We start from the raw sequence: 25,066 nt of genomic DNA, 5'->3' as shown, positions 1-25,066 counted from the left end.
CGGAATATTTGGGCAGCGAAATATTAATTATTATTTTATAATAATAATTACTTGGGCCCTTGGATGCTTAATTTTATTTATTTAATTGCTAAAGCCCAATAGTTAGTCTTGTTGGACTTTCTACCTTGTTGGGCTCAAGCCCACCCTACTCTAGCTAGTGACCCAATTAATTAGCCCAAGTATTATTACTAGTGATCCATAATAATAAATAAATAAATAATTAATGAGTCATACTAGCATAATGGATAAGGATTATCTATTTGTCACATGGGATTCTAGCATTAGTACACACTTTAGACAACCATTATCCATAAAGCAAAGTTTTGTCTCCCCCTCCCCTCCCTCAAAATCACGGCCATATGGCCTTGTCCATGTCATCAATCCATGTCAATTTTCTTGCTTATAAATACTAGCCATTCACCTCTCATTCAAATCACTTGCTCATTTAGTTTTCACACACACTTGTTCTTTCTTTCTTTCCTTTCTAGCATTACTTGTAAGTCTTCTTTTTCTTCTTCCTTTCCTTTCATTTTCGTGGCCATCATCATCATATTATGGAGATCAAAGTTCCTTTTAGCTTTGATCTTGCTTATATCTTGTTGATTCAGGCATGAATCCTTCAAGAACATTGAAGATTCAAGCTTTTTAGCTTTGAATCTTCACCAACTTTGTAGATCTACTTCTTTTATGCTTTAATCTTGTTATTTTATGATAAAGATTCAAACTTTTGTTTGTAATCTTCATGCATCTTCAAGATCCAAGCTTTATGCTTCAAGATCTTCAAGAACAATCAAGATTCAAGCTTTCTAGCTTGAATCTTCATATCTTGTTGTTGGATCTAAGTTTTCTAGCTTATGATCTTGTTGTTTTGTTATAAAGATCAAAACTTGTGTTTATAGTCTTCATGAAACTTAAAGATCCAAGCTTTATGCTTCAAGATCTTCAAGAACACTAAAGGTTCAAGCTTTCTAGCTTTGTGACCTTATAAATTGTGTGAAAGGGATCCAAGCTCTCTAGCTTAGGGTTCCATCACTTCATTTGACTTAGATCATGTTCATACTTGTTTGATTGATGTAAAGTTTGTAACTTTGTTTGTAAATAGGACTTGTACTTGTGTTAAGACTAAGGATATGATGTAACCTTGGTTCATCATCCATCTAAGACTCTTAAATGAGTTGTGTTACCACTTGGTCTTAAGATATTGTGTATTGATGGTAGAATCTTGGTCAAAAGTGATGCTAAACCATCAACAAGTTGTACACTTGAAGCTACAAGCATCAAGGATGAGAACCGTGATGAGCATCAAGCACCAAGAACCCCACCGGAGCACTTGTCCACTGATTTTCATATCTGATCAGACCACCTGGGCTACTGGAAAGCTGATTTTCAGTTAGTTCGGTTCGATTAGATGATTTTCCATTTAGGCCTCGTCTTAATCCGAGTTACGGTTTAGGATTTATGGCCCTCCGAGAGTCACTACACCCTATTAACGTTGTGCTGAAATTTCTGACCTACTCGCACTTAAACCGTCGCCACGGTCAAACGAAGACGAGTTAGGTTCTGTAAATTGGTCAGTGGTTAGGGGACTCACATACAGAGCCATAGCCACTGACTATGCGTCTTTTAGATTTACGTAGAGGTCGTAGCAGCTGACCGAAGTCAGCCTATTGTTTCGATCTCTATTCTTGTCGAACTTACTTAGCTTTTATGATGATGAATGATGATGATGATGACACTTAAACTTATTTTATGTACTATTAGAATTTATAAAGATAACCTACTGACCTAGTAACCCTTGATTTAGGTTGACGACCTTTCGGACCGACTTACTACTTGCGTACTTTCATTACCGACTTTACCGCTTTTATCACTATGAGTTATAGCATCCATTTTTACTTTAACTATTTTGGGACTGCGAATACATGCGCTTTTTACGTTTTACATACTAGGCACGAGTACTTAAACTTTATATGTGTGTGGGTTATACAACGGCATAAACATTCCCCTTAGCACGGTAACGTTTAGTCATTGGTTTTTGAACCGGTGAACGCGAATCTTAGATATGGATCCATAGGGTTTGACATCCCCACTCGGGCTAGTCGCGCTAGCATTTAACGGGTGTTTAATACTTCGTGAACATACGCACTCGCCAAGTGTACTTTCAGGGGGTTATAAACGTTAAGTCTAGTTAACGGGTGCCCACGGTTATACATATACTTTTCATACTGTTTGTTACACTGAAATCTCGTGGCCTACCTTACGTTACTGTTACAACTTAAACTATAGCTCACCAACATTCGTGTTGACTTTTAAGCGTGTATTTCTCAGGTGCCTAGAGGTTTATTACTTCCGTTGTTAGATTTGCTGTCATGCTGTTATTGAATTGCCGTTAAGGACCAACTGTATTAGTTATCCGCTCCATTACTAGAGATGTCTCATTCATGGAACTTTTCTGTTGCATTCATAGTTTATGTTAATTTCAAACAATGGCTTTGTAACGACCTTAGGGTCAAGTACTTATGTTTATGCTCCTATTCGTAGGATGCATGTTATCTTTTGTAAAACGCTATCTTTTTATGAATGCAATCTGGTTTTCAAACTGCATGTAGTACTTGACCGTGTAAAGATCCTGTTGTTGACGAATCGTACACGATGGTTTTGTACGGGGCGTCACACATCTTGTTAATGTCGATTATCAGGGTTCAATCCATATGAATGATTATTTTTGTCTCTATGCATGGGACGTATATTTATGAGAAATGAAAATGAAAATCTTGTGGTCTATTAAAATGATGGAAATGAATGATTATGATAAACTAATGAACTCACCAACCTTTTGATTGACACTTTAAAGCATGTTTATTCTCAGGTATGAAAGAAATCTTCCGCTATGCATTAGCTTATTTTAGAGATCTTACTTGGAGTCATTCATGACATATTTCAAAAGACGTTGCATTCGAGTCGTTGAGTTCATCAAGATTATTATTAAGTCAATTATAGTTGGATAGACTATGAAATGGTATTCATGCCGTCAACTGTCGATGTAAAGAAAGTTTGTCTTTTAAAAAGAATGCAATGTTTATAAAATGTATCATATATAGGTCAAATACCTCATGATGTAATCAACTATTGTGAATCGTTTATAATGTATATGAACGGGTCCTTTCAAATAAATCCTAATGGTTATTAAAAAAAGGAAGTGAAATGAATTCATAGCACGGAAACAGCGAATTGAAGTTGAACCACAAACCAAGTCAACCATTATGATGGAATTCCAATTCGAACTTAATGGGATGAAATCACTAGAAAAAATAAAGTCCAAACTTATAACAAGTCAAACCTTCAACTTACATCCGATATTTGTAAGCTTAATCAAGTACCTAGATATCTTATATTCTCAATCTACTAATCTCACCTCATTTTGAATTTAATGTCTCAAATATACTTATAAGGGCCCTAAACGTCGATATCATATTGAAACAATCAAACCGAGTTCGAGCTTAACATCTAACGTAACATTTGTCACACGTGTCAAGTAAAAGGGCATTTTTGTAATTTTGACTCCACGATGTCAAGATAAGTGTACTACGAAGTCAAGATCCACACACGTAAAAAGTGTATAAACACTGAATCCATCCATCGTAATAATAATTCATTGAACATAATTCAATAAAATTTCCAACCGGCCGGCGTTAAATCTGAATTTCTTCGTAAGTCTCCGATCAATCAATTAATCAATCACTCATTTAAAATTATTTTTTTTATTATTATTATCTTTTGTTTACTTTACGGTATACCTTTTTACTTTTTGGTTCAATTAATTAATATATTGAATTGAATGAATTATACTTTCATATAATTTGTTGCAGTAGCAGATAACAATGGCATCAGATCTGAAACAATTCGTATTTGATGATGTCAGCAAACACAACAAAACTAAGGACTGCTGGCTTATTATTGATGGAAAGGTATGTTATATTAAATTTTATGCTCTTTTGTAAAATTAAGCGATTTTGATTTAGTAGTTCAATATGTCCTGATCTTAATTGCACGATTCTGTGATGGTACAGTGATTATGGTGATTTGGTTTTGAGGTGATTTTAGTTAGGGTTATGGTGTGTTTTGAAGAATTAGTAATGAATAAGGTGGTTGTTATGAATTTTACTAGAGGATTGAAGCTAATTTAATAAGGAAATAAAGTATGCATTTGACCTAACTAATTGATTGAAATTCACATAATATGATTTAGTTTTAATTTGATATTTACAATTACAATATTTGATTCGAACAAATGGTTGATTTTTTTTTATCTAGATTAAATTGATGGATCTCTTGAAGTGGTAAAGTTCTTTACCTAACAGACTTTAAAACAAACACAAAATGGATGTGTTTTCATTTCCACTACCTTCGGAAAGTAGTTTCGGCTTCGCAATTTAAACAAACACGATGACAAACAAATTTTGTTTCTTTGTTGCGAATATTAATATTTATATTCAATAATAAAATTTGAACATGTTTATTATTTGGCTTAATTGCATTTGAATTCATTTGTATAGCAACAAACTATTACGGAGTACTTTATTGCTAAGTGTAACTTACTATCCTTTTCTTTTTTAGGATATAGGGCTACGTTTAAGCATACCATATATAAGTTTGTTGAATTAATTACAAAGTATGATTATTCCTCTTTTAGTATCGGCTTTCCTTATAAAATTTTGGTATTAATATTATTCATGGTAGGGTTAAGTTATAAATAAGGAATAAAATTATTTTTGGTATTACGGGCTACGTTTATCATTTTCCCATATCATACATATCTAGCTTTATCTTTTTATGTGGATAAAAATAAAAGTATAGTTATGTAGTGAATTAGTAAATAAGGGAATAAGTTGGTTGCCTTAAGTTTGCCTTAAAATAATATTTGCTCAATCAAATTAACATCAAAGTGAATAAGTGATATATGGTTGTTACACTAATAAATTAACCCTTAACTATCTCCTTATTATTGAATCACTGCATAAAATTATTTATTGACTAAATTGAGTTGCACCAGGTTTATGATGTAACACCATTTATGGAGGATCACCCTGGTGGCGATGAAGTCTTGCTAGCAGCAACTGGTAAGTTTTCTTCTAATAACCAATGAATGTGTATAATGGTGAATGTTGATTTATGCTTAAAATGATTTCAGGGAAGGACGCAACGGATGATTTTGAGGATGTGGGCCACAGTGATGATGCACGAGCGATGATGCACAAATATTTGATTGGCAACGTAGACAAGGCAACCGTTCCAACTAAACGTCAATACGTTGCACCTGCTGACAGGGTCTACAATCAAGACAAGACTCAAGATTTTGTTATTAAGATTTTACAGTTTCTCGTGCCTCTTGTCATCTTGGGGTTGGCCTTTGCAGTTAGATCGTACACAAAGGAGAAGTCTGCTTGAGCACTTATTCGAGGTTTAGATTGTTTATTTATCGTGTTGGATGTTAAGTTATTGGTAATGTTTGTGTTGGTTTGTGGTGTCTGTGACTTTGTTGGCTACCATATATTATTATACATGATTAGTTTGTTGTCACTGTTATGTTAAGATCTATTTTCATCGTATCGTTTTTGGTTTATGTGTCAGCTTATAGAGTTTTTGGTTTCTCTAATTTCGTAATGTGAGAGTGCGTCTCAAAATGCGCCAAGACAGTTTCAATGGTTATTTGTCGCTTGTTTGCTTTGTGTTTGGTTTAGTTATTAGTTCAATGTATGTTGGTTAGCGTGGATGTTTTTGATAAAGACAACTTTAAGATGATCTTCATGCTTAAAATGGCTCTAATTTATCACTAATGATGGTAAGGTTGTTACTTCCGTCGAATAAAGAGAGAGATAAGTTTCTCTACTCTTGAGAGTGTTTCACTCTGGGTGAAAAAATGATTTATCTTTATTCTCGGATAGGGGAAGGATTGTCTACATATTACCTCCCCCATACACCACTCATGTGGTATTGGGTATTGTTGTTGTTGTGATGGTAAGGTTGTTACTACTGGTCACATGATGTGACAATAATCCGTGTACTTGTTAGGTATTACATTTTTTTTATACATAAAACTTCATTATTAGTGTCATTATTATTATTAACAAATTCTTTATTCACATGATGTGACAATAATCCGTGTTATAAACACCATGAACCATATGTCATGGTAATATTTATGCATTTACAGATCAAATATATGAAACTACTTATACTGTAATTTCATTCACATATTATTCTTCCAGAATAACTTTGGTTATGGCTCGTGTGGTTAACACTTAACAACTTGTAATTAACGAGATAATCCCGAAGCTGCAGCATTGTCCAGAAACCAAGTGAGTTTCCCGACGGGTGAAACCTTCTCAACGGGAAGTGGAAAACAACACGAATCAGACGTTTTCATTAACGCTGTTTTCACGGCATCTGCTACTTCGTCTCCTGTCACCACCATCGCAATTTCGGACGCCGCGTTAATAAGTGGAAACGTAAACGTGATCCTCCGAGAAGGCGGTTTGGGCGAGTCCATAACAAAAGTGACCCATTTTGTTTTCTCAAACCGCTGATAATGCCAGCAAAATAGTGACGCCACGTGCCCATCTGGACCCATTCCTAACAGCATCAGATCAAAGTTTGCAAACTCGCCTGATTTTTTTAATTTTCCGTTATCAACCAACTGTTTTAGACGTTTTTCATAGTCGTTAGCTGCTTGCTCTGGTGATAATTTGGGATTGATGGCGAATACATTACTCTCAGGTATAGGCACCTACCGTTACAGGTTAAAGGTGATGCGAAATTATACATCGAAACGTAAATATTACAAATATGAAAATATGTTTGTGTATATATACCTTGGAGAGGAAACCATCTGATGCAAGTTTATAGTTGCTAAAAGGGTGATTTAGAGGTACCACCCTTTCATCCAAAAAGAATATCAGCCATTTCGACCAGTCTATCGAATTTATGTAAGGAGGCTCTAGTAATTTTCTGATATACACACAATATGTCGTCATAACATGACAGTGTTGCAAAAGTCGGCTGCCGCCACAACTGCTAGGAGACTTACCGCCTCAATTCAGCCAAGGTCGGTCAACGTGGTCAAAGTCGGTCGAGACGGGGTTGAGACGGGTCGAGACGGTCAAAGTAGGTCAATATTAGTTTTATTCAAAAAATTTAATATTATTTTCGGCTGTGAAAAATTAAGTTTGTTTATTGATGATGTACTTTTGTACATGTTAATCATTTAATCTCTAGTAAAAGTTTTTTACCATAGCTCTTTTCAGTTGCTGTTATTCTTGTATAATATATCTAGGTTTGAAATGTATATGTTTCAAATGTGTCAACGTTTGAAGGTCAACGTTGGTCAACGTTCATCTCGACTAACTCGACCTTCAAGGTCCCGACCGACTCGTCCCAGTCCCGCGACTCTTTCAACTTGTAACATGATATCTCATCTAAAGTAGATGTTACCTGAGAGAATCAATGAGTGTACCTCCGGATAACACAACCGAAAAAGACCCATTTTCTTTTATAAACTTGGCAGATAGATCAGCAACGTATTCGGCCAGAGCTGCAGCTACATCTTCCTCAGAACTCAATTTAAGAACTCGAACTTTACCCTCTCGGTGTTTTTTCCCTCTTTGGAGGGATGTTATAGTCCTAAAAACAGGCAATGTAATAAAAGATAATACAACACAATTAATAGGAATGAACTCCTATTACTTTGAAGTGGTATGTTTATCCACAAATTCTTAACCAAATTTGAAAGGCTTAATAGTATTTATATCATTTTCGCAATACTGTCTTTGTTTTATCTCAGTTCATCTAAAACGGGTAAACAGATAAAGATAAAAGTTTTTCAGTTCAGGTTGGCGAGTTTTTTTTGTCAGATGTACGAGACAATATATAATACATGATACAGCCACAAAATATACGTCTAAAACACCCCCCATATACGTTAACATACCTTACAGTTAGACGGGTCAAAGCAACAACAGCCAACGCAATGATAGTTAATATTAAAGCACTATTCGAAGAAACTGTATTCGCCCAAAATGCATAACTAGACATGTACATGTCAACATAGCTTGAGTCGAGGAACGACATTACTAATGTCGGCTTTATTGCACTCGATAAAATACAAACAACACCCAAAAATAGTCGCACTTTATAAGACAAAATCGAACCAACAAACGCTTGAGAATCTCACTTTGGTATCTTTATTCTTTTCATATTCTCACTTGAAATTAGAGCAAACAAATCTTATTATTCTTTGCTTAAAGTACATTACAATCTTAAACCTGAAACTTATCCTAAACCAACTACGAACGATTCGAGTTTTTTAGAGCTTTGAAGCTGCATCTTTGTCCAAAAACCATGTGAGCTCCCCTTCGGGTTTCACCAATTGAACCGGCAACACATGAGAATCTTGACCATTACCCAAAGTTACATGAACCGGGTGAGCTTTAGCAGATCCAGCTACCACAAGTGCGATATTTGCAGACGAATTTATTACTGGTAACGTAAATGTAATCCTTTCGGGTGGCGGTTTTGGTGATTCGGTGATGAATGTAACCCACTTGTTTTTTTCTTCAAGTAACGGGTGTTTAGGAAATAAAGATGCTACATGTCCATCTGGGCCCATACCCAATAGCATAACATCAAATTTTGGCATCCCGGTTGCCACCGACGTGTTGATTATCCTGTTATGAACCAGATGCTTGATGCAAGTCTCGTAGTCGTCTGCTGCAGCTTCTGCTGACAAGGCGTCGTTAATGGCATAAACATTTCCAGCAGGAATCGGCACCTGTAAAAATTAAAGACATTCAAGACTAAAGTATTACATAATTAATTCTCAAATCATACAAGTACAAACTGAATCAAATTCAAACTGATTATTTCGTAAACTAAGGAATCATAACTTTCATTCCTATTGAGGATTAAGTTATGAGAAAAGTTTATGTTACAAGATACAAAACTTATCGGTATCCAAGATTGAAAAAAGACGTGAGACAGAGACGAGTGGTCAGGACCTTGAAAGGTTGAGTCGGTCGAGACGAAGTCAAGACAAACGTCGACTTTAATATAAGAAAATATTTCAAAAAGATAAATATTTTAATTATAAATGATTTACAAATAAGATGATGTGGTGTTAGTTTAACTAATACGAGTATATAGTTTTTTATAATGTTTCTATATAGTGTATTCATTAATTTATCTTTATGAGATACTATGTAAGTTAGTGTTTTTCCCAGCTAATTTTTAAATGTGCTTGGAATTTTCATTTACATTAGAACAAGGCCAGACAGAAAATCAACTTTTGTCTGACGTTGACCTGACTTTTTCTTTAATTTGACCTGACTTATCAGCGTTGACCGACTAATTAGACGTTTTTTTGCAACCATGTCATTATCAGTATCCTACATGCTCATTGTTACTAATCCCAGTAACATACTTCTACTTTATTCAATTTACCAATCATAGCAACATCTTTCCTCTATTATCTATCACTAATAAGTAATAAGTATGTTCCTATTCTAATAAACTCCAAAATAGTTGCCTTTGTCAATAAAATAGGTAAAGATACAATGGTTTCTTTGTATAAAATGTGCACAAATTTAACTACAAATATCATTACTCCTCACAGAAAGGGAAAAAACGACAAGTATAATAACTCTCTTCATAAGTACCTTGGAGAGAAAACCATCATAAGCGAGCAGATAATTGCTATCCGGATGATCTTTAGGAACCACTCTTTCGTCGACCCAAAACATATGCCATTTCGACCAATCTATAGAATCAATATAAGGTGCTTCCACTAGCTTCCTTATAATTACAATAACAAAAAAAATACCATCAATATTTTAATCAGTTTCAAAGTACACAATTACAAATGCTAATTACATATTACAACCACCTATCAGGAAACAAAATTTGAGGTGTAAAAGACAACTTAACAAAACTAGACAGTGAGGGTATTAACAGAAAAATAAATAAAAAAATTATTTCAAACAGTCATTTTTTCTTTCACCAAGTTCATTATTACTAATGGAATTTAGTTAATAGTATATGTTCTTTTTGGTGCGGAGATGGCTAAATTCGGCGTGTTTATCAAGGACATCTGAGTTCTTTTTGGTTCCTTTATTGCTTTCTTGATTCATTTCATGTTGTAATTGTTTGAATATGCTTTATGTCGTGTCCTTTTCTCTTGTTTTGTTTAGTTTAGTTCCGGTTTAGGTTAGGCGAGGCTCGGTATAGATAGTTGGTTGATAGTCACTTTCTAGGTACGAGCCTCGCCAAGGTCCTCTATTGTACTTCTTCGAAAGCGTTTTCTGTTTTTATAAAGTTCTCGTTTTTTTCGCCAGAAAAAATAAAAATAAAAAGAGTTATATGTTCTTTTTAACACCCATATAGGAATAAACTAACAAGGTAACAATACTAAGTTTAAAGCTGAATCTTTTCTCACTAAAGTAAAATGAGACCAATTTATGTTAATGAGTGGGCTTGAGATCGATAATTTTAGATTATTCTTGAATCGTGAAACACTTTTCAATAACGTATTTCGACCCTATTACTACCCTGGGTTAACGAAATCGATAATGGGATAAGACAAGAACTACAATTTGTACATCGGCAATAAATCAAACCAGATACGTTAAGCACTTACACATCTAACCCAGATTGAAAAGCAGAGAATCAAGAAAACTATATTAAATTAAAAAATAAATCTTTTTTCCACCCAATTAATATAGTAACTCATATCCATCAACAATAAAATGAATTTATACCTGAGCGATTTAATCAAAGATCCACCGGAGACAACAACCGTGAAAGAACCCTTTTGTTTGACGAATTGTTCCGACAAATCGGCCGTGTATTTAGCCAAAGACACAGAAAGGGCTTCTTCAGAATCAAAGACTTGTACCTTTTTATCAGTTGCAGCCATGTTTGCAGAGATTGTCGTTTTTATCTTTAAACGGCTGGTTTGTTTGAGTGAAATTGTAGCACGAAAAGATCGGTTGGTTAACGGACACCACGATAACGGAGATCGTGAATAAATCGGAATACGTGAGTTGTGAGTGTAGGTGTGAGTGCGCAGAGTAGCTGAAAGTGGTTGAACTGAAGATGCCATATACTATGATGTGTGTAAACCTAAAACGTTCACGTGTGTTTTTGATTGATTAGTTTAGTTTGGTCGGCCCGGAGTGCAATCTGTTAGGCGTAAATTACAATGCAATTAGTGAGTCATTTAACGCATTTGATCTAAGCCGTTAGATCGGTTTACATATTGACCGAATGAAAATTCCTTAGGTAATCCGTACCATAATAAGTATTCTGTTTGACTTTTCAGGATTCTTACTTTCAAAATTTTGACTTTAAATATTTTTATTTATACTATGTAGTACTACCTCCGTCTCATTCGCAGTATTCCATTTTGGACTGTCCCATTCTGATAGTCCACTTCCATAATTAGAAAGGAAAGAAGATATTTCATTGGTGGATCTGGAGAGAGAAGATATTTCATTGGTGGAAAAATGAAGTTAGTGGGATATCCTAAAACTGCGTGCTTTTTATCTGTGGACTATTAGAATGAGACGGAGGGAGTATTTGATAAAACTCATATGAATGGATTCGGTTTTAAAATGTGTTTTCATTGATATAAGTATCATCAAATATTATATAACACAAACAAAAATATTGGAAGTCGAAAATTATAAAAGTAAGACTTTGAAAAGTCAAACATGACATTTATTATGGGACGGAGGGAGTAATAATATTTATCGTATTCAACTTACCTAATGAACTTTTTCTTCTAGAGATGTGATATGTTGTTCCGAACTCAAATTGAATTAGAGAACAACTTAGCAAACAATCAAGAATTCAATGAACAAAAATAGATTCTGAAATTGAGATGCCAACGACTTTTATTGATTAAAGTCAAAATTACGGAACTTGAGAGAGAAAGAGTTTGAATACAATCGTAAATTAAAAGCTAATTCCCTAATAGACTAGTGTTACGCTATTTATACAATGATCAGTTGTGGCTAAATCCAACAAATCCCTAACTGCTTCTATTACAAGACATTGGCGCCCAATCCACCTTGCCCTTTGTTCACTTATCTTCATTATTCCAGTTTGAGCTACCATGTTCTTCCCACGTGACCCCTTTGATTGCTAACATGTCACATGAACTGCATGTGACCTGGATAGTACATATCAATACCTCTGTCTCAAAAACATCCTTGTCCTCAAGGATGTCATCTGGCAAAATCAAAATCTGGAAAACGTTGAAGAAGATCATCTGCAAGCTCCCACGTGGCATCATCTTCTGTTCCATTTGCCCATTGAATCAAAACATAAATTCCAACTCCATTATCACACTTCACCATTTTCCTTGCCAACACCATCAATGGAACTGTGGCAATACAGCCATTTGGATCCAAATTAGGTAAAATTGGATTCCCAACTGGTACTTCCCCCTTATGCAACTTCAATTGTGAAACATGGAACACTCGATGAATTAGAGCTGAAGTAGGTAACTGCAACTTGTAAGTAACTGAGCCAATCTTTGCTATTACTTGAAATGGACCATAGTATTTAGGAGATAGCTTATTTAGGAGATAACCATAGTATATTAGCTCTTGGTTCAGACGTTGTTCCTAAGGGTGGAACCGTTATGGATGTCGCCGGATGAGAATGGTTTTGGTGGTGGGGTGTCGTTTGGGGTGTTTGTGAGTGTGGCGGTTTGTTCGGTAGTTGTTTGGTGATTAAGCTCAAAATGGAAGCTCTAAAAACAATAAACGATCACGAAAGCTTTCTTGTAGTACCGCTTCTTGCTCTGAAAATGAGGAAAGACTTGTCGGAAATCGCCTCGCCTTCTTGTTATCCAAAAGCAAAAGTCGGTCAAATCAGTCGGGCCCTGCCCGGAACGTCGAATGAAAATCTTTGTCTCTAACATGAGTTTCAGGCCGACAATGAAAAACTCCACCAAAATTCGGGTAGATTCGGGCCCAATTTGTCGAAAGTCTTCAATGGCTTCCTTATGAAAATATCCATTTTTATTTGAGTATATACGGTATCTCTTTATTCTTCGTGATATTGACCACATTTCTGATCCCTATTTGCAATTATTTGCAATTTAGATAACTGGTTGGAGAATGATTTTCTCACGAGTACTCATGTAGCAGATTTTTTAGTGTCTAGATAAGAGTCATAAACAGTGAACAACCATAACCCATCTTTATTAAAAAACTTGTTACAAATAATAATCTATTTGAGTAAAAAAGGATCATGAGAATTGTACGGTGTGAAGAAGACTTCGGCACTTTCAACGCATTTGACCATCTGTTTTGTTTATTTGACCTGTTTGAGATTAAACACAAGCCAATTCAACCCATTTAGTAACGGGTCAATATTGCACGCTCTATAGAACTACAAAAAATTGATGTTATCGCGTAGCATAAAGTTGGATCTATATGGATGTCATAGGGACTTGAGAAAAGGTGTTAGAAAGTCTCAGTCATATGTTAAATTTGTAAACAAGGTGGCTCATGTTGATACTTACAGTAGTTGTTTTTATCTAAAACATATTGTTTTAACGTTTGTAGGCCTAAGCCGGCAAACTTTGGTTTGACCATATTAAACACCAGTCACTGCCCACTTGTATAATCTGTTAAAAAAAAAAAAAAAAAAAAAAAAAAAAAAAAACTGACTTTCACAATTTCTTTAAATATAATTTGTAAAGATTAAGACTGGGGTAAACATGACTTAAATTAATCTGTTTATATTAGAAAAAAACATTACAAACAAGCTCAAAGTAAAATCTGGAAAAGAATAAACTGACCTTTACAATTTCTTAAGATACACAACGAATCCATTTAGACAAAAAAGAAAAAAAAAATGTAAAAAAATACCAACACGCTATCGTCATCTCATGGGCATATATCGCCCTATCTTTTTTGTTTATGCATCCAAGAATAAACAATCAACAATAATCACCTATTTAATCTCGATTTTACTTAATTAATGATGCCTTGTGGTAGAGCTACGAATAGTCAAACCATGTAAAAGCTTAGCGTATCCAAGAAAGTTGAGTTTTCCGTCTGTACTTCTTATCCAATCCTTCAATATTGAATGCGCTGTTGGCCCAACGTTCATTTCCTGCACCGATGGTTTAGATTTATGAAAAAACAAATTGTTTGAAAGATATATAGTGGCGGAAATTTCAACTCATTTATTACTTATAAACAGGCAAATTTAGTGAATGTTTTATTTCTAAAAGGTAACCGGTAAAAAAAAAAAAAAAAAGTAAACACATACTGATCAAATAAGCTGAAAAGCTTGAAAGTCGCACAAAACGCCTACTGAATAACATTATACAAAGTTAGACTACTTATTTAGTAATCAGTTTCCTAGTTATAATCAAGGTTTCAAAACTCGCTACTCAGGACGGGATTAAGCGGAAACTCGAGGATTAATCGGATTGACTTTTTATACATAATAAATTTAAAATTAAATGTTTAAACATAGAAGAAAACCATTACATAAACATAAACATAACCTTTAACATAATTGTCTAAAAACATAAACATAATTGTATAAAAACATAAACATAATTGTTCATTGATTCAAAAACACTGAAATTCTAGTTTCAATTCATATTCAAATTAAAATTAAATGTTACCGATTTTGACTTTGACCGATTTTGACCAACACTTCCAATGTTGACCCATTAACCGACGTTGACCGATTAACTAAACAGAAATTGAAAATCGAATCGGTATGTTCTTAAAAAAAGTAATTGGGAGTAATTGGGGTTTTTACAATATTGGTTATAATGAAAGCAAAATAACTATAAATTTGCCAAAACTGAAGAGATGAACAAATACCTGGGCTAATGCATCTACAGAAATAACTCTGTTTCCTTCTAGTTCAAAATATTCAAAAGCTGTACTCGCAATCATCTCCCAATTTTCAAGAGCCTCGAGTTGATGCGGGCTGATCGCAGCCGCACAGAACTCTTCAAACGCCATCCGAGTATAAGTAAGAGGCCTCATCTTCAATTATAATTATTATAAAAAAAAATATTATAAATCATTAATTGTTACATCACTTGAACATGTTGACATAAAACTTATAAATAAAAAAATCTTTCTTACCGAGTCCAAAATGTCAAGGACCCTTGATTCTTTCATGGCAGCGGTGGAATGTTTCACAAGAGCCTGCAAATTACACGTACGTGAGATACGAATGTTCGAAATCTTTAAATAGATTAAAAAAGGCGTTAGTCTAACTGACCGTTCTAAAATTTTCTAAAGAAACGTATCCATCTTTTGGTTCCAAAAGATTAAACTGAGCTCTTAAGTATATGACCTCATCCTCCGTCAAAGCTTTCGAGAGAGCCTTGCAACACAAATCAATAAACAAACATTAAGGGTTGTTTGGATGTATGTACAAATCAATAAACAAGCATTATTAGTTGATTTCGGTACCGAATTCGAAAAAATAAAACCGAAAACCAAATTCAAATTTGAAAACTTAACCGAAAACCGAATTAACATTCGGTTTGGTTTTTTCTCGGTTTTTCCGTTTTCGGGTTAATCAGTTTGAAACCAAATATTGAACACCCATACAAAAAACCTCTAGTAAAATAACCATACCTTCAATGCTGCACGTTTTAAAGGTGAGGATCGAAGATATGACTTGACTAACTTGTAGATCAAAATATCCAACGGAACGGCACGGTTTTCATCTCGCAACCATGGGTGCGCTACAGATAAAGTTATTTACCAGTATTGAATTATTATAATGTCCGAACTCAATTTTAAATAGAACAACTATAAAGTCAACGCAAATTCAAAAATAAATAAATAAATTCTTACTCAAGGCTTGAGAAGCGGTAATTCGTTTCCTGTGATCCTTGTTAAGAAGTCTTTTGACAAAATCTTTGGCTTCGGGAGTTACTGAAGGCCAAGGTGAGTCGCTAAGATTTGGATCGGCCCTCAGTACAGAACGGAATATTCCGGATTCGGTCCGTGCGAAAAAGGGTCGACTTCCACATAATAATATATATGTTATAACACCGATACTCCAAATGTCGGCCTCCACGTTGTATGATCTATGGAGTACTTCTGGTGCAACATAGTATGCACTGCCCACAATATCATTGAGCCGAACGTCTGCAAATGCACAAAAGATTTTTTTTTTTTTTTTTTTTTTTTGATAAATTCATAATCAACAGCAGAACAACGATCTCAATATATTTTCTAATAGATGATTTATTGGCTTATGTGACATGATAGACAGTCCGGAAGGGTTCGATAACAAGTATAAACGAGTTCTTGTTGAAACGGGTCAAATTGTTCAAAACAGACCAGGTTGTTTTGGGCTGACCTGTCAAGACCTTTGTTCCACTTTTGACTTTTTTTTTTCCTTGAAGATAATTAATGCAAGAATGCAACATTTATGATTACAAATACAGGATTATTACAATTACAATAGTATTTAAATCTTTGATTTAAAGATCCAATAGGGTGTGTCATGTGTGCAACAACAACATACTTTTAACTAAATTGTTTGATTTGACCTATTTCAAACGCTTGAGATAGAGCACAACACAGATCAACCCATTTATAAATAAATGGGTCAAGAAAGCAATCTTAAAGTTTGCCACCTGTAACTCTTCAATTATCATTGCAACATTAACATAGGCATCTCGGTAACGATATAATTTCCAAAATTAATAGTATTTTTAGGGTTGATTTGTTTCATTGGCAAAAAGGGCATTAATAGTATTCCGACATTAATATAGACATCTCGGTAACGATATAATTTCCATAACGACGCAACAATATAAATGGGGACCAGAAGAAGTCAAGTTATTAAAAAGGAAAAAAATTTACATAAATAGACTACGACTTGCCTGGTCTTGCAAAATCGGATAAACCAAAATCTATAACCTTCAATGGAGATTCTTCATCTCTTGTGCTAAATAAAAAGTTCTGCACCAAAATCAGGTCGTTAAAATTAGTAACTAAACGCACTCGTAACAAGATCCAGTTAAACCTAAATATAATAAATATATACCTCTGGCTTTAAATCACGGTGCACAACACCCTGAAGATGGCAAAAAGAAGCTACACTCAATATTTGAACAACGATTGATTTTGCATCATTTTCTGTATATCTTCCCCCTCTGCAATATTAAAATGGCAATCCCTATGTTAAAACATAACATAACAAATATCAAGTGCAAGTACACAACAAATAAATATTATGGCCCTTCATAATCACCTCGCTAAAATACGGTCAAGAAGTTCTCCCCCTTCACATAATCTGCCAATTACATAATTTATTAGATATCAAAAACCAAATATTGCCTAAAACCGATAAATTCCATCAAGTACGTGCAATTTCGAGTTATAGAAATAAAATCATGGGTATATATACGTGTAATTCTAATAAATGGCTTTACAAATAGATAACCGATAACAAGATAAGACGAAATACGTACTCCATAACTATATACACATTCTGATCATCCTCAAACGCCTCATGAAACTGAACCATATGTTCATGTCCTGATAAACCCTTCAATAACTTAACCTCTCTACGCACATCCTCAATCGATATAGCCGTCGTCATCTACCATATCAAAATCAGATCTTTTAACAAAAAAATACTAAAGTTTACATTTTTATCATCCCAATCTTAATCAACTATATTCTTGTAAACAACAATGTATGCATGATCAATAATAATAATCAAAAAGTAAATAAAATAAACATTACCTTAGCTTTTGAAATGATCTTAACAGCAACAGACTGATTCTTGAAAACACCTTTTTTACATTTAGCCCAACAAGTATGACCAAAATGCCCTCTTCCAATTTCTTTCCCTAATTCATATTTTGACCCAAAATTTCTGCCATAACCAAAAGTTTTATCTAACGCCCTCTCTCCGGTGCCGTCATCTTCCGGTATCGCCGTCCCAGCCGCCGTCGTATTCCCCTTCGCACCACCGTGCCGTTTCAAAATCGCAGACATGATCGGCTTCGCCGGAGACGGCGGCGGAAAGGGCCACTTGAACATCCGTCTCGGAGTCCTCGCCGGCGACGGCGTAGGCGGAACTCCGGCAGGATACGATTGTCCCCATGGGCTTCCGGTGAAGGAATGATTTGGGGTATTACTGTTACTACTTGACCTGCCGTTACCGTTAACGGAGGTAGATGGGGTTCTTGGTTTAGGACTACGAGGTGGCGGTGGTGGTGGATGATGGTGGTTTTGGACGGTGGATCCAGGGGTATTTTCGTCTTTTACAACGGAGCCTTTGCTGCAGCAATGCCCCATTAACCAGCGATTCAAAGTATTTTTTATGTTTTCCGGTGAACTAATAAAAGTCCACTCACTGTTGTTAGGTTATTGTTTGTTGTAGAATACAATAGAAAACAAATTATTATAATTATAATTATAATTATACCAGTAATGAGATAAACTATTTTTCATTTCTTTATATTTGTGTTTAGATTGAAAATTTGAAATTCTTGTGTGTAAATGTAGATGATAACTAGGAAATATTCAATTTGGGTTTGATTTGATTGTGGAATTATTGTTACTTAATTAAGTGTAAACCTATAATAGAGTAAATAGTATAATATTATAATATAATATAATTTAAATTTAATAAAAATATAAATAATTAATACTTAAATAATTAATAAAGAATTAAATAATATAATAATGTAGCCAAAGTAAACTTTATTATTTTGTAAAAGTATGGAGTCAAATACAGATTAGATATTACAAAGAAAAAACATGCCGTAAACTTTGAACAGGCAAACGTTTACATTTCTTACAACCAACTTAAATCAACACCGTCCGATAACAGTTCGATTGTATTAATTTAATCTAATCTGATTATAATTAAATAATGGATTTTGATTATATTATTTCATTTCCTTGTTTCTGGATCAACCTTTTGGACACGTCCCCACTGCTAGTACTTTCGTAGAATTAATTCTTACGTATCACCGGTATGTAAATATTAAATGTATTATTTTTCTAACTACATGTTTTAGGACTGTCATTATTATTCTTAAATGGGTTGTGTATAGCGGTTACATATGACTTCTGCGAGTGTGATTATTATTAATGTTTACAAGTTTTTTATTCACGTCAACAAAACTCTTACGGGTGTCCCTTAAAAAAGTGATACTATTAAACAAGAGTATAAATATTAGTATTATTAAATATTATTAAGTACTAGAAGTCTAGAACAACCTTTTATGAGTCATTAGCTATCACATCAGTACTTCCTTCTCAAAACTAATTACTCTGAACTAAATACTATCAACAGTGACATACTTTCTCAAATAAATTAGAACTCACTTAAATTATTTGATTAAAGAGTTTACAAGTTTTAATGCTAATAACACAAATATCATATACATATACATGTCCACAAACATTTCAAAGAAAGACAAGAAGGGCGGCGAAGGGAAGGAGGGCGGACCTGGACTAGCCCAGGACTATTTGCTGCCAATTGTGTCCTTTTGGGCGGACTTCTGGGCGGAGGGAAGGAACCCACCGTTGGTACTCCTATAGAATCGAGCTCGATTTAATAATTGTAATTTGCTAAGAATTAAGGTTGGGAACTTTTACAGAGCTTGATCATCGAGCTGTTATTTATAAGGCAAACATATTTAAAAAAAAAAACGAATATTGGTTTTAACAAAATATTGGTTCTAATATGTGAAACTTAAGTTTTTCCTTTGTATTTCATGCTTACTTTTAACAAAATAATATTGGTTTGCTATCAATCAAGTTGCAAATACGAGCCTCCTTCATCTTTAGACATTTATTTAGTCTCGTTGTTGTCAAGTAAGTTCCCCACAACTACTAGTATCATGTCTTCCCATATGTTAGACATCAACATCGTAAATTCCAAATATAGATATGTAAGGTTATCTACATTTCTTCTATCGTATTTATTATAAATCGTCTAAAAGGGGCAGACCGCGACAACAATCAAGAACGCCAATGGTGGTCAAATGTTGCATTTAATATGTTGAATGAGTTTGAGGGAGAGTTTTTGTCTTCTAGACACAAAATGTGTAAGTTGTTCTTCAACTTGTAGTTGTTAAACGTCTAATATTAGAAGGTTTGGTATATAGATCCTACTACCTTACTCATTAAGCAACTCACTGATATCAAAGATTTATAATCGACGTATATGTTAGATTAGGTTAGTAACTCATCATTTGTAACACAATGATCCCCAGGGAAAGTTTTCTAATCTAGCCTGATGCGTTGGAACATCCAAGTATATTTTAGAAGATACTCGTAATCAAAAGCTCACTATCTCATGAAACCAACATTATTAACTTGTAGTCATTCAATATTGTAGGTGATCAACATCAAGCGTACGTATTCCGTATAGAAGAGTTTACAACTTGCGTCGAGAGAGAAAAATTAGGATGATTGACAGTTTGCTCTCTAAAGATCGTCTGAATCCTAATCGCGATTTGGAATCTGCGATGGTGGCTAAACGATAAATCGAGTATATGCATCTGGGTTGGAAGTTTGTGTATGTCACTTAATTGTAAAGAGAGAAAATGTGTTTGAGAGAGTGTGTTTGAGTCCGAATATATTACTATACGAAGTAACGTAAAGAGTAGAACACACATCCTATTTTATATATAAATATCTGGTGGTCCAATAACAAGGACGCGAGTGAATCTCATTTTCCTTCAACCACCTAAAACACTAATATATTCTAAAACTATACAACTTAATGATTACGCGCTGAATAATTTATAATCTGAATGATTCAAAGGTTCTGAATGAAGTTAGTGTTAAATGATAATAACATGTTTGATAATCATTATGAATGAACTACGTGAATGATGTAAAATTGCCTTATCAACCATTTGAAAATCCTTGTTCTTGATTTTTATATAAAATATACTAGTAGTAAATAAAAAATATTCACTAACAACTTAAAGTAGACCAAACAAAAAAATCTCTTGCTAGCCACACTATCATATGAACATTTTTAGGGCATTAAACAGCCTGTGAATAAACATCTTTAATCAGCTTGTGCTTTAGCAACTACTAGTAACTCATATTTATCTACACCTTTTTCAGATTACTCATCTTGAAAATCAATTACAAGTTTTTTCAGTCATAAACCATGTTCCAGAATTTAAACAAGTTATTTTGAATTTTGAATCCAAAACAATGCATAAGATATGAACATAAAAGTCAAAAAGTAAGCAGTATTATGTAACCTAACTACGCTTAATTGAATCATTAAGAGTTAAAACGTCTTTGACCCAATAACTTTACAAAACATTCATTGAACTTTTCAGTTTTCACATGGCTTCATAATGTTTTGGATCATTAAGGTCTGCAGTAGAATCCCAACAATAAAACCACACCTAAGGCTAATGAAAATTAATGGTATATCTTTTAAGTATAGAACTACCTTATAGTATAAAGGGTGATTTCGCGAATACATTTCTTCGAAGAATTTGATTTCTGTACTAGGATTGACATTTTACTTTTACGAATTGCAAAGATTCTTCTGATTTCACAAACTGTACTTCATTGATATCACATCTTCTATGTGATTATTTGCAACATTTGGAGAAAAAAAAACATAATTGTCGGTGCATTTTAGACTAAAAAAAATTGTAAAATAGGCAAGCATTAGAACTTATATATGCAGTTTAAAAATATTAAATTTGTTCACAACAATATTTTGTGTCCTTATTCCTAATGTCATAGTGGTTCTGCATGCATATCTTTCTTTAATTCAGGGTTAAAGATTGTTAAAATTGAGATTTAATGATTTTTTTAATTGCATGCAGCAACAAAATGATAAATCATCTACATATTTTATAATCATATAGATCATCACCTAGTACAAATGATCCATAACAACAAAGATGATCGTCACTTGGTTTTATTTCCAATACTGACAGAAAATGTAAATGATAAAATTTCAAAAACGCTAAAGATACCTAAAAACCATCCCAAGGTAGCCCAGTGGTTGGGGCCCCTAACATCCTTGCAAGAGGCCTCAGGTTCGACTCTTGGGATGGCCAGTGAAGGGTTGAAAACAGCCAAGGAGTATTCCTGATGGGCTGCGTACAATAGAGTATGGGGTCGGAGTACTCGCCCTTCCCGGGTAACCCGAACGGGGAAAACCTTACAAATTTTTGCTAAAGATACCTGAAACGAACAAAAAGATGCCCCTTGTTTGTTATCCAACTTTCTCCCTAATCCACCAAAATGAAACAGAAAAGCATAAGTAGCCAGATCTTACGACCTCGATTTGCCTTGTCCGTCACCGCCAGAAGCTGACGCGTCAGAACCCGACCGCCCGTCCATAGGGTTTGTTGCCAGTGCGGACTGCATTGCTTGATGCATGCCCATCATCCCATTTTGGGCACCAGCCCTCATATCCATTTGTGCTTGAAGCTGTTGCTGCTGTTGAAATTGGAGTAACTGCTGCTGCTGATCTTGGGTTCGCAGAGCATTAAGTTGAAACGGAATTTTTGGAACAGCACCTTGTTGCGATTGCTGAGATGCAACTGCCGCACCCTGTTGCTGTTGTTGCTGCATGTAATTGTTTGCCTGCTGAGGAATCAAATTTGGTGGCATCTGCATCATGCACATTAATAGTCGAATTAAAAGGATAAAATGTAGTAAAATATGAGGGCCGGTAGGTTGGGAGATGTGTAAAACAAGGCCGCATCGAAATATCAACAAATATTTGGGTTACTGCAACAAATGGCCAAAAATTGCACCTTTTGTTACCCATTGGAAAGTATTTATATATGAATGGGTAAAAAAGAGTAATTATACAGAACTAAACGGTTAAAAGTTTCAAAAAAAAAATTTACAATGGTAGGAAAAGGCTGCGTATATAGGTAATAATGAATGGTATATTGCTTTGCTAGTGATTCATCGAAGATATGTTATGTGTATTAAATATGATCACAAAATTTATTAGATTACAATAATTCAATTTCGTATACAACGACTTATAATGTTATATGTATATGTATATGATTGATATATACATTAAGCAACTAAAGCTATTTGACCATTTTAAGTATGAAACACCCAAAATGACCCATGGAAAAGTAAATAGGTGGAAGTTACCACATCAGATATTCAGGTAATAACACATTTAAGGTAAAACTCACTTGAGAAGGAGTAGACGTCTGTGGCGTTGGTGTTGGTGGTTGAGCATCCGCAATTGCGGCCAAGTACATTAGGTTCCTTTGTAGAATATTTTGGTACCTGCGTAGTTTCAATTGAACACAATTGATCAAGTTATAAGCATGCTGCAGTTTAGTATAATGATGAACATTAAAATCAATATTAACAGGGACAATACAACAAATACGTTGTAACTTAATGAGTAGTTTGAAAGGAATATAAATATATAATTAACAGAAATCCTTTATCATAGACACGTTAACATAAGATCATACACATCAAGATAGCACGCGAAAGAAAGGTGCATGTTTTCAAAATTTGGATCAATAAATAACTTACTGAGCACACTCCTGATACTTGCCAAGATTTTGATTTTCCATTATAGCCATAATTAAATTTTTGTTGTCATCAAGACACTGCAAAAAAGATGACCATCATTATATAAAATGTGCACTCATTGGACCAAAACCAATGTTACCTTTACGAGTATTTAGTAATGAATATCTGCGGAAACTAAGTTGGGATAAAATTCTAACCAAAAGTGTTGGATTTATTTTCTGAAATTTGCAATTGTAATAGATATCATTGGAGCTTAATATTCGTCAAAGTCTCTAAGTTATATCAATCATAAAGTTGAAAAATTAACCTTGAGACGTAATGTTCATGAAAATCTGATTTTCCCTTAACTAATGAAGGGTAAATGTATTTTATCTTCTCGCAAAAGTGAGACCAGATTAATGATAAATCACATACACTATACATGCATGTGTGTAAAGAAAATATCTACTCTTGAAATCTTGCCCCATAAGAATGTCTATTTTTGTCTTCTTTTTTTTTGTGAATTTTCAAAACTCATACAGTTGAAAGAAAAACAATGCTCCTTTTCACTTGATTAATGTAAGTGAATATAATAGTGTATCTTGAATCATAGTTGAATCACAAATTAACCATAAAGCCCCCACCTTTTTGTACTGAACTGACATAGGTGGTTTATGTACATTAATCTGAATCAGATTTAGGGAAATTGAATGATAAAGTTCGTTTCTTTAATCATTGAATGATAAAGCTCGTTTCTTTAATCACATAGGTGGTTTTTTGTACATTAATCTTAACCAAATTTAATAAAAAAATTTGCTTAAGAGACTAAAAAAAACATCATTTGAATGATAAAGTTCGTTTCTTTTACTTTGGGTGCATAAATAAAATATGAAAGACTCAACCTAAAGATTGAAAAATAACAAAAATCATACATATGATAAACGGAAATGATAATAAAGACTGTAGTTAATTAAAAAAAAAAATGAAACCTTTTGAATCTGTTCGGTGGTGATTGCATTGGGAGGAAAAGGAGCACCGGAATTTAATGTCGGCGGTTGGGGTTGTGATTGCAGTGGTTGCTGTTGTTGCTGCTGCTGCTGCATCTTGTTGAGGGGTTTAATTGATTTCCAGAAGACAAAAAAGTGTTTGTTTGAAAGATGAGAACAGAAGAACCCTAAACTAAACCCTAGATCAAATTATTTGTGTTTGAGATGAAGGGAAAAAATAGAAGGGGGATTAAGAGTTTGAAACTGGTTAAGTCACATAAGATTCGATTTGGTTTGAAATTGTTGTTACCACAAAATCCGACACACCCACGTTTCTAGTTAAACCCAGGTTAGTTAAAGCCCACGTTGCTAATTAAACCCAATCAAGTTTTTGTTATTAGGTTGTGGTTGTTTATGTTTATAGTTTGGTTTTTTAGAAAAAAATTGCACTAACGTTTGTAGATTAGATTATTGGTGTTGTTTGGAGGTCTGTTTGCACCTTTATTTGGGCGG

General features: G+C 34.2%; 5 protein-coding genes across 9 annotated transcripts; 1 reads left to right on the top strand and 4 right to left on the bottom strand.

The window, feature by feature from the left end:
- Nucleotides 1-3,607: 3,607 nt before the first annotated feature.
- On the top strand, nucleotides 3,608-5,580 carry LOC139893329 (cytochrome b5-like). 3 transcript variants are annotated; one of them, XM_071876486.1, is made up of 4 exons: nucleotides 3,608-3,710; nucleotides 3,870-3,968; nucleotides 5,054-5,120; nucleotides 5,192-5,580. In XM_071876486.1, exons 2-4 carry the CDS (start codon nucleotides 3,882-3,884, stop codon nucleotides 5,446-5,448), a joined length of 411 nt encoding a protein of 136 aa, XP_071732587.1. In that variant the 5' UTR covers nucleotides 3,608-3,710; nucleotides 3,870-3,881; the 3' UTR covers nucleotides 5,449-5,580. The 3 variants fall into 3 exon arrangements, with proteins under 3 accessions (XP_071732587.1, XP_071732588.1, XP_071732589.1); XM_071876487.1 differs by having other exon boundaries at nucleotides 3,638-3,710; nucleotides 3,876-3,968; XM_071876488.1 differs by having other exon boundaries at nucleotides 3,658-3,710; nucleotides 3,873-3,968.
- Nucleotides 5,581-6,195: 615 nt separating this feature from the next.
- Nucleotides 6,196-8,127, bottom strand: LOC139889905 (probable 6-phosphogluconolactonase 2). The gene is made up of 4 exons (XM_071872816.1): nucleotides 7,988-8,127; nucleotides 7,492-7,680; nucleotides 6,873-7,008; nucleotides 6,196-6,787 (listed from the first exon to the last, which is right to left on the bottom strand). Exons 1-4 carry the CDS (start codon nucleotides 8,125-8,127, stop codon nucleotides 6,317-6,319), a joined length of 936 nt encoding a protein of 311 aa, XP_071728917.1. The 3' UTR covers nucleotides 6,196-6,316.
- Nucleotides 8,116-11,182, bottom strand: LOC139893328 (6-phosphogluconolactonase 3, chloroplastic-like). The gene is made up of 3 exons (XM_071876485.1): nucleotides 10,809-11,182; nucleotides 9,711-9,846; nucleotides 8,116-8,827 (listed from the first exon to the last, which is right to left on the bottom strand). Exons 1-3 carry the CDS (start codon nucleotides 11,150-11,152, stop codon nucleotides 8,363-8,365), a joined length of 945 nt encoding a protein of 314 aa, XP_071732586.1. The 5' UTR covers nucleotides 11,153-11,182; the 3' UTR covers nucleotides 8,116-8,362.
- Nucleotides 11,183-13,778: 2,596 nt separating this feature from the next.
- Nucleotides 13,779-18,541, bottom strand: LOC139893326 (CDPK-related kinase 4-like). Its single transcript, XM_071876482.1, has 11 exons — nucleotides 17,811-18,541; nucleotides 17,534-17,664; nucleotides 17,314-17,355; nucleotides 17,107-17,215; nucleotides 16,943-17,021; nucleotides 15,903-16,199; nucleotides 15,681-15,790; nucleotides 15,319-15,423; nucleotides 15,180-15,242; nucleotides 14,910-15,077; nucleotides 13,779-14,181 (listed from the first exon to the last, which is right to left on the bottom strand). Exons 1-11 carry the CDS (start codon nucleotides 18,366-18,368, stop codon nucleotides 14,044-14,046), a joined length of 1,800 nt encoding a protein of 599 aa, XP_071732583.1. The 5' UTR covers nucleotides 18,369-18,541; the 3' UTR covers nucleotides 13,779-14,043.
- A 2,952-nt stretch (nucleotides 18,542-21,493) lies between these two features.
- Nucleotides 21,494-24,796, bottom strand: LOC139893327 (uncharacterized). Of its 3 annotated transcripts, none has more exons than XR_011774475.1 (5): nucleotides 24,557-24,796; nucleotides 23,589-23,665; nucleotides 23,234-23,330; nucleotides 22,254-22,685; nucleotides 21,494-21,638 (listed from the first exon to the last, which is right to left on the bottom strand). XR_011774475.1 is itself a non-coding variant. In XM_071876483.1 (4 exons), the coding sequence occupies exons 1-4, from the start codon at nucleotides 24,668-24,670 to the stop codon at nucleotides 22,344-22,346; spliced, it is 630 nt and encodes a 209-aa protein (XP_071732584.1). In that variant the 5' UTR covers nucleotides 24,671-24,796; the 3' UTR covers nucleotides 22,149-22,343. The 3 variants fall into 3 exon arrangements, 1 of the variants encoding a protein (XP_071732584.1); XR_011774474.1 differs by having other exon boundaries at nucleotides 21,618-21,641; XM_071876483.1 differs by lacking the exon at nucleotides 21,494-21,638 and having other exon boundaries at nucleotides 22,149-22,685.
- Between the last annotated feature and the right edge of the window lie 270 nt (nucleotides 24,797-25,066).

This window comes from Rutidosis leptorrhynchoides, chromosome 2 (genome assembly GCF_046630445.1).
Source record: "Rutidosis leptorrhynchoides isolate AG116_Rl617_1_P2 chromosome 2, CSIRO_AGI_Rlap_v1, whole genome shotgun sequence".
Lineage (NCBI taxonomy): Eukaryota > Viridiplantae > Streptophyta > Magnoliopsida > Asterales > Asteraceae > Rutidosis > Rutidosis leptorrhynchoides.
Note: the sequence above shows the minus strand (reverse complement) of the source record. Positions and strands in the feature narration are given on the sequence as shown.

Bases quoted from the DNA above. Each gene is read 5' to 3' on its own strand.
- LOC139889905 (XM_071872816.1), bottom strand. From the start codon at position 8,127: ATGTCGTTCCTCGACTCAAGCTATGTTGACATGTACATGTCTAGTTAT. The intron at 7,009-7,491 runs GTAACATCTACT...TGTGTATATCAG, and splicing joins ACACTCATTGATTCTCTCAG to AAAATTACTAGAGCCTCCTT. The intron at 6,788-6,872 runs GTATATATACAC...CTGTAACGGTAG, and splicing joins CAGATGGTTTCCTCTCCAAG to GTGCCTATACCTGAGAGTAA.
- LOC139893326 (XM_071876482.1), bottom strand. From the start codon at position 18,368: ATGGGGCATTGCTGCAGCAAAGGCTCCGTTGTAAAAGACGAAAATACC. The intron at 16,200-16,942 runs GCAAGTCGTAGT...GTGCATTTGCAG, and splicing joins ATCCGATTTTGCAAGACCAG to ACGTTCGGCTCAATGATATT. The intron at 14,182-14,909 runs GTATTTGTTCAT...CCATCGGTGCAG, and splicing joins CTGTAGATGCATTAGCCCAG to GAAATGAACGTTGGGCCAAC.
- LOC139893327 (XM_071876483.1), bottom strand. From the start codon at position 24,670: ATGCAGCAGCAGCAGCAACAACAGCAACCACTGCAATCACAACCCCAA. The intron at 23,666-24,556 runs GTTTCATTTTTT...TCTTTTTTGCAG, and splicing joins CCACCGAACAGATTCAAAAG to TGTCTTGATGACAACAAAAA. The intron at 23,331-23,588 runs GTAAGTTATTTA...GAAACTACGCAG, and splicing joins AAGTATCAGGAGTGTGCTCA to GTACCAAAATATTCTACAAA.
- LOC139893328 (XM_071876485.1), bottom strand. From the start codon at position 11,152: ATGGCATCTTCAGTTCAACCACTTTCAGCTACTCTGCGCACTCACACC. The intron at 9,847-10,808 runs GTATAAATTCAT...TGTAATTATAAG, and splicing joins TCTTTGATTAAATCGCTCAG to GAAGCTAGTGGAAGCACCTT. The intron at 8,828-9,710 runs GTACTTATGAAG...TAATTTTTACAG, and splicing joins ATGATGGTTTTCTCTCCAAG to GTGCCGATTCCTGCTGGAAA.
- LOC139893329 (XM_071876486.1), top strand. From the start codon at position 3,882: ATGGCATCAGATCTGAAACAATTCGTATTTGATGATGTCAGCAAACAC. The intron at 3,969-5,053 runs GTATGTTATATT...GAGTTGCACCAG, and splicing joins GGCTTATTATTGATGGAAAG to GTTTATGATGTAACACCATT. The intron at 5,121-5,191 runs GTAAGTTTTCTT...AAATGATTTCAG, and splicing joins AGTCTTGCTAGCAGCAACTG to GGAAGGACGCAACGGATGAT.